General features: G+C 43.5%; 1 protein-coding gene across 5 annotated transcripts in view; it reads left to right on the top strand.

Annotated features, from left to right (window-relative positions):
* The window catches only part of STAU1 (staufen double-stranded RNA binding protein 1), a 29,435-nt gene that overhangs the window by 2,605 nt on the left and 15,301 nt on the right, over positions 1-11,529 (top strand). For 4 of the 5 annotated variants that reach the window (XM_027697540.1, XM_027697538.1, XM_027697539.1 and 1 more), the window contains exons 2-6: positions 2,658-2,724; positions 7,221-7,497; positions 8,540-8,664; positions 9,544-9,700; positions 11,266-11,404. In XM_027697540.1, coding sequence (XP_027553341.1) covers positions 7,305-7,497; positions 8,540-8,664; positions 9,544-9,700; positions 11,266-11,404 — 614 coding nt within the window. In that variant the 5' untranslated portion in view covers positions 2,658-2,724; positions 7,221-7,304. The remainder of the gene's footprint in view (positions 1-2,657; positions 2,725-7,220; positions 7,498-8,539; positions 8,665-9,543; positions 9,701-11,265; positions 11,405-11,529) is intronic. The other variant, XM_027697537.1, reaches the window with a different exon arrangement.

Raw genomic sequence — 11,529 nt, 5'->3', positions numbered from 1 at the left:
TGCCTGTCCCCAGCTCTGGGCTGTGCCTGTCCCCAGCTCTGGGCTGTCCTGCCTGCCCAGCGAGTGCCACATTGGGAGCCACTGGTGATGGGGAGCCAGGGGGTCAGTGCTGTGTGTTCACACCCCCTTCAGCCCCTTGAGTCCTGCCAGCCCCCTCAGGGTACCCACATCCTTTGGCAGGGATAGGCTTGGAGTTTGTGTTCTGGTTGAAATGGGGATAAATGAACTTTCCTGCTTGAGAACAGTTTGCTGCTGGTGAGGAACAAAGAAGGTGCCTTGGTCTGGCTGCGAAGGGCCAGTGACTGCTCAGGTGCAGTGTCATGGAGCATCTGCTTTTCAGAGAGGAATTAGTGCTTCATTCAACATGTCGTTTCCTATAGCTAAACCTGCTTCTTGGATGTTGTCTGTGACGTGATTTTTGGTTGGTGATGTCAGGAAGCCCTTGTAATTTGAATTTGATGGTTGTATCTGGCATTTGTTCTGTTTCTCAGCCTGCTCTGCCCTGGTTCCATCCAAGCCCTCCCTGGCTGGCACTGGTGGGGCAGGAGTGAGTGTGTGCACACAGGGTGGGAATGGTGGGCACAGCTGGTTCCTGGCAGAGGCACAGTGGGAGTGTTGGAACCTGCAGCCTTCCAAGTCTGTGCCTCCTGAAGAACAGGACACCTTTCCATGTGCTGGTCCTGACAGTGAATAAAACCTTTGAGGATTTAGTCTCTTGTATTTCCAAGTGGTTTCTCAGAGCTCAGAGCCAGTCTGTGGCAGGACCCATGTGAGATCCTGTGCTGCCAAACCTGTTGTCTTACAACAACAAGGCCGTTGTGTCCCTCCAGTAGGAGACAGAAACGTGCCAGGTGCACACAAGTGTGTTCAGTCCTGGGAATCCAGGCTGGGAGGGACTCGGGGAGTGAAGTGATCCCTCCATCCCTCTGTGGTGTTGGGTCTGCCAGCCTCATCCTCCGTGGATGTCTGTCAATGCCCTGAAGCTTGCCACCAGTGGATCCCCTCTGTCACCCAATGTTGGGCAATTCATTGCCACCGTTACTATCAGAAGGTGTTTTCTTGATGCACTTTTAAGCCTCTTGCCCCTGCTTCTGTCACTTTAACCGTGAAGAACAGATTATTCTTTTCCACTCCAAAAGCCTTGTAAGCACGTGCACTGCTCATTGTCAGTCCCCTGCCAGCCCTCTCCTCTTCAGCATATACAAGTTCAGATCCTTTAGTACTTAGACCCTCACAGGTTATACTTCTCTGAAGCTGAGTTTTGGGTGTTTCCTACTCTGTTTTTGCTGAGGGGGTCCCCAGGTGGGTGCAGAGCTCCAGCTGAGGGCTCAGTGCCTGCAGAGGGAGCAGGACTGGTGCAGACCTCGCTCAGGCTGGGTCTCCACTGCTGCACCTCAGGGTGGTGATGGCTTTCCCCAGAGCAGCCTGGGAGTATCTCCTTGTGTTGGGAAGCACTGTTACTTGTAGCTCTTCTCCACTGTGCTGTGCCCATGGTGGTGTCTGGGCTGTGGTTATCAGCAGGCAGTGCCTGCCCAGTACCTGTTGCTTGCTCTGTTGCTTGCTCCTTCTGGAGCCTGGCAGGGCCAGCAGGGATGGCTGGTGGAGAAAATTCCATTGGCTTTGTGCAACTTGGTCTTGATCCTGCCTGTGAGTATAATCCATTTCCTTGTTTTCCAGACGCTTAGTTAACCTCCAGAAAACCTTCTAGAGGAGAAGTTGAACCAATAGGACTGTGATCCTCTTGTCTTCCTTCCTCACTCTCCAGTTACAAACAGCCACTGTGGTGCCTGCTGCTTCAGGCTCTGCATCCTCATGTTCCACAGGGCTCCTCCAGGGGAACTGGGCAGAGTTCCGGGAGTCGTTGGAGGAGTTTGAAATGCCTGTCTGAAGTAAATTCAAGAGCTCTGTCCTCCTCTCACCTCACTGAGGAGTGAGATCTCCCCCATTTTGTGGCTGTAGTGATGCTGCTGGCATCCGCACGCACTTGGCTTAGGCATGGAAAAGAAGGATTAAACACTTTGTGCTATATTTGTAAGCAGAATAAAATAGGTTTTGATTTCCATTTACAGCAGTCCATGCAGTGACAGGTTTCATATGCAGTACTGAGATAATTTTACTCTAAAATGGTTTTAGCTAGGTTGATTTTTATATGCCTATTTATGAGTTAAATCATTAGATGGGAAATGTAGCCAAAAGGTAGAATTTGTATCAGATTTTTGCAGTTAATAGCTGCCAGAGTTTCTTGGGTTAGTGGCTTGCTTTTGGTTTGGCTTTGTGAATTAAGGTCTGGGTCTAATTTTCGGAGCTGATCTCTAGGGCTGTGAGGAAGAAGGTTGACTTCCATAGAACTGGAAGCCTCACTACAGAAAGAAAATTGGCAAGTGACTCTTATAATTCTGCAAGAGCACTATTGTGAGATTCCACTGTCTGGGTGAGAAACATCACTTGGGGTTGGGGAAAGAGCAATGAAGATTCTTGGATCAGGTTGGAAACTGTGTTTGGAAAAGCAGCTCCCTTGAGCAGCGTGGCAGTGGGAAGGGTCCTGCAAGTTCTCATCATCAAACAGTTGAGGCAAACTCAGTGCAGGGTGAGATTTGCTACAGGAGCTTTTTTTGGCTTTAGGAAGCAAAATTCTAACTCTATGTTTTTTCTTTTAGGCATTCTCCATCATAAATATCCTATTCAGAACTAAGTCCAAATCTTCACTCTGTGGATCTCCTAAAGGTACTGGAAACTTACATAAAACATTGAAGTTTCTTACCTTTTGTTTACATCACACTGAAGAAACCACAAGTTGTGGCAAAACATGATTATCCACAGGAAGTGTTTGTTTTTTTGTTTGGTCCTCTGGCTTCCATCTGCAATTCCTGTGAGAATTCTGACACAAAAAAAGCCCTAAGAAAACTTTTATCTGAAAATGCTGTATTCTTGCTTTTATATAGGAAGATTTTTATTTCTTTTTGGCTGTGTGGACTGAGGCTACGCTGACATCTTTGTGCATTTCTTTGGTTACCTTAGTGATGTCTGAACTCTGCATTTTAATGTATTCAGAATTTCTGGGAGTGTTCCAGGAGTTGATGCACCAAAAGAAAATAAAAATCTAAAAGCAGGTGGGGAGCAGTCCTCTGTCACCTGGAAATCCATCTAGGTAGAGCAGTGGCCATAGGTCACCGAGTCCTTTGGTGGCAGCCACCACACCCCCAGGAGAACCTTCTGGTGCAACACTGTTTCGGGAACATTTGAAATACTCTTGGATGAGTTAGGGAAAAGTAAGGGTGCGAGGCTGGGAAAGGAGCAAGTTGTGTGATTAGATACTGTGAGTGAAACATTTGTTCTTTTCCCCTCTCTTTGGATGGTTGAGTGGGTTTGAGTTCTAGCAATGCCTCAAGGGTTGTGTAGGGATCAGTTACTTAGACCAGTATTTGTCTTCAAAAGTTTGGAGCAGCTCACTCCTGATTACAGGGAAAAATCTCCTGGAATTCTGGCATCTTTGTTCCTCTGACCACTGAAACAGTCTTTATGAGTTGTTAGCTTCAACTTTCTAGGTATGGTGCTTTTTTCTTGGATAGTTAGGATTTTATAAGCCAGTTATAGAGTAAAAGGTATATTCCTGTGTAAAAGCACTGTAAACCCTTTCAGAATCCCCAGATAACCTGGAATTAAATCTGCAGTGATGGAGAGTGAGTTCTTCTACCTGAGTTAAATACTTCCCACAAATCAACTACAGCATCAACTTCACAGGTAGCTGAAAAATACAAACTAAACTCCAGTTTGTTTTGTCAGACTGTTCTTTGAGGTTACTTGCCAAAATGTGAGCTAAGGGTTTTTAAAAAGAAAGCATAATATATATTTGTATATATCATGTTGGAAGGTATAACCTTATAAGCTACTTTCTAGTGTCTGAAATTGTCAGAAATTTGTAAAGTGGAATATCAGTGTTTCACAAGATGGTTTTAATGCCTACTTTGCCTTGGTTCTGCCTGGATTCAGTGTACTGAACTCTGAAATAGTTTTGAACTGGTGATAACTTACAGGATGCAGAGGCAACTTTTGATCTCAGTGTAGAAACGGGAGGTTGGTGAAGGAGTGAGAAACATGATGATGAGGTAGCAATTTGTGTAGAAACAAGCATTACATTTTCTTAGGTTAAAAATGATACATTTATTGGAAAAGTTCTATTTTCATTACAGTTCCATTCCCTCCCTGATCACAACTTCAGCTGTGGTGAAAGCCTGGTGTGGCCAGGTACTGGATGTGTTGGGGATAACCCCTAACAGCAGTGTCTGCCACAGCTTCCAGGTGTTTGTTCCCAGTAAGGGTGGGGCTGACTGATTCCTTAACTTTTGTGTTTGTTAGGCAGTGCAGCTTTTCCTGCCTCCACCGTTTACAGTCCTGGGAAGGAGCACTCACAGGATCCTCTTGAACCTCTGTTCTTTCTCCCTAAGTTCCTGGCTGCAGAGCCAGGTGTTGCTGGGGTGGTTTTGCTCCTCAGAGCCTGGCTGTGCCTGTGCTGGAGGTGTGTGTTCTGCACAGGGGGTGGCACTGGGACATCGGGCAGGTGCCCAACCGAGCTGGGCTTCGCTCTCAGCGCTTGGTTCCTATAGAGCCTGGGTGCCTTTTGGATTCCCAGGGGGTCCACGAGGGCTGAGTGGATTTTCCCATTTGGTTGGGAGTCTGTGGGAGGGCTGGTGGTGGTTTCCAGTGAGAGGTGCTTGCAGCCCTTCTCCAGGCCCTTGCAGCCTGTGCGGGTGTGACCGAGCAGCGCTTTGCTGGGTTGGGCTCGTGGGCTCTGCCCTGAGCAGGTCTGGGCTATGGACACTGCAGTTCTCTGGCCTGGTGGGCAGATGTGCACAGCTCAAGTCTGTTCCTAACTGGAGCAGATTCCAAACCCTTATTGTCTGAGGCAGTAGGATGTGAGCTCAAGTCCCCCCAGGTTTTGGTGGATAAGGGCTGAATTGTGTCCTGGAGGTGTTTGCAGAGGAGCTGTCCCAGGCCGAGCACCGCGGGCTGTGAGTCCTGCTGGGAGCTGGGCAGTGCCTGACCTGTGTCTGAGCTTCTCAGGGACTCGGCCCTAAATAGAGAAAGCAAACTGTACTGTCCTTGTTGGGGACTTCTCTCCTTGGGAAAGAAAATTCCTGGGGATTGCATAGTGCTCCTCTGCATCGTATGACTGGAAACCACTCTCACCTAAGTGTTCTGAAACCCGCCTCCCTAAAACCAGGCGATGGCAGATATGGGAAGGGTAGTGCCTTGCTGTAAAAGCAAACTGCTTGGAGACAGTTTTCTGAAAGGAATGCCAGACTTCCTTTCCAGCATGATCTGAAACACCCTGATGTTCCTGACTTCAAAATAACAACTTTTAGTGGCGTCTTCTCAAAACGGGTGGGTTAGAAAATATAAGTTCAGTTACTTGGAAGGACGTTGCACTTCAGCAGGAAAGGAGAATTCACTTTTTTATTGCACTGCCAGACTTTGCTATAGTCTTTCCCAGGCAATTATTATTGTTGTGTTATGTCTGAAAATTTTCAGTGTTTCTAGTGATGCTTGTGGGAATGAAACTTAGTGATTATAAAGTTATTACCCTGGAGTCTTATTCTAAATCCTCTTCCTCTTTGTCTTAGGATTTCTTAGATTTCCTTTAGGCAGACTCCCTAATACCACGCTCATAGTTATAATGCACCCAGTGTGTAACTGCTGCAAACTTAGTAGTCCAATATAGGTTTTGTTTTGACTATAATCTACATATGTGTTTTCTGGACTAATGAGATCTGAACTAGTTTTGCTCTCTAGTAAAAACAAAGTTATCCAGGTGGTAATATGATAAGTCTGACATGTTTATGATATTTTTTTCCAAAATAAAAATATTCCAGATGGTAGATTTGTTGTTGTATCTGTTGTTTCCCAGTAGCTTCTTACCTCTTATTTAATCAATAATTAAATCTTTCTACCCATGAATGTATTAATCTAGGTTCCCCTCACAGGCTTTTTTTGTCAGTAACTAGCTAAAAACTTCCCTCTGACTCATTGCTACTCCTCTCACATTTGGAAGTCCATTCACAGGTTCAGAATTTGAAGCTCACAGAGCCCTAGTGGAGTTGTGTTGCCACTAATAGCTCCCTGGTGGTAGCTGGAGCAGTGATTTCTCATTTTCACCTATCAATTATGAAAGAATGAACCTTTGCTTGCTGCCCTAATCAAATCTGTAGGTGACCAGTATGTGTGCACGTGCGAGTGCCTTTGTGTGTAAAATGGATTTACTTGGCTGTAAAATGTATTTTTAACAAATAAATTGATACGTGGCTCGTAAGTGGATATGGGCAGCTGACCTGTTCGTGTCTATTTAGGTTCCACTGGCTGAGCATGAAGATAATGTTGCATCCATGTGTAAGAGAAATCTAATACTAATTTGTCAGTGGAGGAAGGGTCTGTCACAGCCCTGCACACGGACTGGGGTGCCCCTGGTGCTCTGAGGGGGTTTTCCTACACGGCCATAGATGCCCCTGAGCACTTCCAACACTTGTTTATAGTGCTGCAAGGCCAAGTGACTCTAAATTGATGCTTGAACTGTGACTGAGGCATGTCCTGACTTAAATAGAAGTAACCTTCAGAATACATGTGGCTGACACAGTTTATGATCTCTTGCACCTTTACTCTTCCCAGCCAGAGCCACTGCGGCGTTTCCTGCTGCACACCAGCTCTTTCCCCTCACAAGTGGCTCAGCATTCTTGGTATCCAGGGGAAAACTCTATGATTATAGTTAAGGGGTGCATGCTCTAAAATAGTTGTTTTGTAAAGACTACATTTATTGCTTGCCCTCCAAGTGGAAAAGTTCAGCTTCAAATGGAAGAATGCATGAAATGTCATTTGTCCATGGAAACATACACTTTGTTCAGTGTATAAGCAGTGGCTATGCGTGTAGGTAACTGGATTTGCTTTGTAAGTGGATTCAGTGGTGAGGAAAAGAGATGGACAGTAATGAACAGGCATAAATAAAGCTTCTATACTACTCTTTTATAAATGCAAGAGGTGTTAAGCTTACACGACAGGGCGTATAGATGGAACTGCTGTTAAAACTGGATGTGTGAGTGACTTACTGCAGACAAAATGGGAACAGTGGATGGTGGAACACTTCTCCTTTTGCTGATGGAGGAATAATTTCAGTAGATTGTTAGAGAATGCTAAATATTTGGCATAATCTTTTTTTCATCTTTATGTTTTAGGTCAGCAATTTGCCTTCCCCACACGGAGTTTGTCTGCGTTCAAAGCTGTTTGCCTACAGTAATCTGCTCTGGTTGGAAGTGAACATGTCTCAAGTTCAGATTCAGAATCCTTCTGCTGCCCTTGCAGGGAGCCAAATATTGAATAAAACCCCAGCTCTTTCACAGCCTTTGAGTATTCCTTCTACTACCAGTTCTTTGCCCTCTGAAAATGCAGGCAGACCTATCCAAAACTCTGCTTTGCCCTCTGCTTCAGTTACATCCACCAATGCAGCTGCAGGTAAGAATGTGTCAATATCTTTATGTATTCTTAGTGTTTATAGGCTCTCTATGTAGGCATATATATATATGTATATGTGTATATATATGTACATATATATGTATATGTGTATATATATATGTATATGTACATACATATATATGCCTATATAATATATATAGAGAGAGAGTATATAGGCATATATATATACTATATATATAGTATATAGGCATAATATACTCCTGATGTCTTGCACCTACACGTACTTAAAAAAATAATATTTATCCAACTGCAGTAGCTTGTAATTCTTTCTCCCTGTAGAATGAAATCTGTTTGAGACAGGTAGAAGCATACTTTTCCACAAAGTTCTAATAATTAATTGATAAGTTTGTAAGAATAAAGAATATTTTAAATTGCATGACATTTAATTTTTGAAACATTGCTATCCATCTTTTCTACTACTAGCTTGTTTTAAATATAAAACAGTGTTGTTTGAAATAGGTTTATTATTATTATCTAATAGTTTATTATTATTATCTATAATAGTGTATTATTTATTATCTATTATCTCTAGTTCTTTTATGGCCAGTTTAATGGTAAATATATTATGCTGATTAAATACAATAGAGTGAATTAAAGGTAATAAATAAAAAATAGCTAATAGGGCAAAATAGGATTAGGAAAAAGAAATTAACTGACTTTTTGAAATTATTCAAGGCAAATGACCCTGACAGATACTTAGAAGATTTGCTCCCTGAAGTGTACCACATAATGTACCATCTGAATGTGGGAATTCTAACTCTGTACTTCTGGCTTGCATTGGAACGTTGAATTTAATGATGCTCCTTTTAGGCACCAGCATTGCTTGGAAATCCCAAAGGTCGGGAGATTGTTACCAGTTTGGCCAGTGAGCAGAGCTGGCTATTCCAGCAGATCCTTGCTGGGAAGTGGTGTATTGCAGGCAACTAGATGCTAAGCCACTGAGATTTCTTTTTTTTAATTGAAATTGATAGTAGAGTTCACAGTCACTTGTTCATTTATCTGATTTTATGTAATCTTTCAGCTCCTTCAAACATGGCAAACCCCAAAGAGAAAACCCCCATGTGTCTTGTGAATGAGTTAGCCCGTTTCAACAAGATTCAGCCCGAGTATAAGCTTTTGAGTGAGCAAGGTCCAGCTCACTCCAAGGTAAATCTCCATTCGGGTTTCCTATTGCTGCCACTCAAACTCTTTTACTTCCCTGAGTGGAAAGGCCAAGTGTGTGCTCTGGGTGCAAGGTAATCCATAGTCATGGAGAGGAATGGGAAGCCCCCGGAGTACCAACAGCAGGGCAGTGTGAAGCTGTTACTGGGGGAATGAACAGCTGGTTTCCCAAAGTGTCCTGTGAGCTCCAAGGTGCGAAGGAGGCAAGCTGGCATGTACAAAAAATAACAACCAGAGCATCTGTTCGATTGTGTTTTCATTCTGATTGGAATTAATTAAGTAAATTACCAGGGAGACCTTGGCTTGCCATTTGTCTGATTAATTTGTCAGAATTTTGGGCAATGTATATCCTTCCTAATCCCACACACTTCGTTTACGATCAAATACACTTGTGTTCACCTGTGAGCATGTAGAAGCTTTTATGCTGCAATGTGAACTTAACTTTCTTCAGACTGCTGAAAAATACCTTTAAAAAGCCCTTCAGAGTATTAAAGCACGAGTGGAGTTCCGTGGCACACAGAATGGTGGTTTCCAGGCTGCTGTTCAATGGTGTGGGCACAGCAGCTCTCCTGGGGCTGTCACCTCTCCACATGTGGTGCTTGGGGTTTTTAGCCTGTCTGGTCTCATGCAGGAGAGTTGCCAGCTACAGTTGGTGTGAAATTCTTAGTTTAGTCATCAGGGAAATCCTGTTGGTGCCCAACGTGTTGGAAGTCTGGAGATGACACGGGAGTTAAGGAGAGCTTGAATTACCGTATTCTCAACTTGTGCATCCACTGAAAGACTCATTGTTTTGGGTGAGAGGGTCTCATAAATTGTGTGAATTCTGAAGCAGTTCCTAACAAAGTTCCTGTCTCTGTTTTTGAGGTGTTTACAGTGCAGCTGACTCTTGGGGACCAGCACTGGGAAGCTGAAGGAACTAGTATTAAAAAAGCGCAACACGCAGCAGCTGCCAAAGCTTTGGAAGGGACAAAATTCCCCAAGCCCACGGCTCGTCCCTCCCGTAGTGAAGGCAAGAATCCAGGTATGAGCCACAACAAACTGCTTTAAAAAAAAGTGTACATGTGGAGAATACACCTTTCTGCTTTTGGTAGGTATTGAAGTTGCATCAGGATGAATAAAAACTGAGATTCTGCCTATTTAACAATGGCAGTTGCCAGGTTTTGTGAGAACTTCATCTTGATTTAGTCTATGATTGTCGTAGGTGACATGGTAAATATCATCCTAGAAGGAAATTAAATGTGTAGTTTTTTTCCATCAAATCATTCAGGCTTGAAGAACCTGCTGCTTGACTTACTGTTTTGTATTGTAACACTTAGGGAAATCCTGGAAAAGATGTTTATCCTAATCCTAAAAAACTCTCACTAATTAAAAAAAGAAATAAAAAAACCCTCATATGAGGAATGTTGGTCATAGCAAAGAATAATCTTTTGTGTGGGCAGATGAATGTGTTACATAATTCTGACAGGATAATTCAAAAGCTGGACAATAAAGATTTATTTGGAAATGTTTAATTTCAAAAAACCCCAAAATATAATGTGGGAGATTGGATCAGAACATTGGAATTTGCTTAATTTGTACTTCTTTAAAGATAAATATATATTGATTCTGATGAAAGCATTTAAGTTGTAGTTTGTTATATTTAGTGAACTTCTTATGTTACTAAGGCTGCTCCTAAGACCTGTTTGAGATGTCAAATTCTGTATGTACTGTCTTCACACCTCAGCTCCACGTGAGTGTAACTCAGTCCCTGCAGCCCAGAGCCTGGGACAGCATCAGTGTGTTCAGCTGTGTTTGCTCTCACCTAAATTCCTTCTTTAGAAAGATTTTGTACAGTCAGCAGTGAAAACACTAAAACTAGCAGTTACTTACTTTGTCTGTGCACCTGTTCCATAATTTAGTTTTCTTTTGGCAATTACCTTACACCGACCCCCTCATACAGCAGTACACACCGATTTCTGAGCCAGAAAGACAGACAGAATGACACTTACTGACTCCTCTCTCCAGTGAGAATGGACAGGGAGTCAGTTCTTCATCCCCACGATACTGAGAGAAATATTTTAGCTCTCAGTAGCAATTTCCCTGCCTTTTGCCAAGGCCAGTTGCAATTTCAAAGTGAGGAGTCATAAAAACCATTCTTAGGTCATTGAGTACAGAGAAATATTTGATTCTCAGTAAACAAGAGACACAGAAGGGATGTAGCATATCTGGTAATTTAAAAGGACTTTTTGTAGAAGAGGAGCTTCTTTTCTGCAGACCACATTGTTAGATATGCTGTGAACATAAGTAAATTAACAGCTTTAGAAATTTAAAGCAAAATAAAAAAACCCCAAAATAAAACCAAAACAAGCCCCCAGCAAATGCACTTTTTTTGTAGCAGGATTTGTCACAACTGCTGATTTAGTGTACATCAGATAGACTTATTCTCTTTGTGTTCATTAGCAGTTCTGTTTGGAATTCAGTCATCTCAGATATTGCACGTGGCAAAGCTTAAGCTCATTCTTCCGTGCTGTGAGACAGCAGCAAGAGCTTAGATTGTCTCTGTTCCTTGGGGCAGCTGGCCAACCCTTTCTGTTCCTTTTCCTTCAGACAGTGTAACCCCCACAGTGGAGTTGAATGCCCTGTGCATGAAGCTGGGGAAGAAGCCCATGTACAAGCCCATCGATCCGTACACGGGGATGAGATCCACCTACAACTACACCATGCGGGGTGGCACCTACCCCCCACGGTACGTGCAGGGTCCACAGCCCCTGCCTGGGAACCCCTGCTCTCACCTCCCTCCTGCAGCTGGCTGTGTCACCCTCACAGGGACACTCAGCTGAAGCAAAGCCAGCTTAGGAGGCCGGAGGGTTG

Source organism: Neopelma chrysocephalum, unplaced genomic scaffold (genome assembly GCF_003984885.1).
Source record: "Neopelma chrysocephalum unplaced genomic scaffold, ASM398488v2 Primary Assembly neopelma1_119, whole genome shotgun sequence".
Taxonomy (NCBI): domain Eukaryota; kingdom Metazoa; phylum Chordata; class Aves; order Passeriformes; family Pipridae; genus Neopelma; species Neopelma chrysocephalum.
Note: the sequence above shows the minus strand (reverse complement) of the source record. Positions and strands in the feature narration are given on the sequence as shown.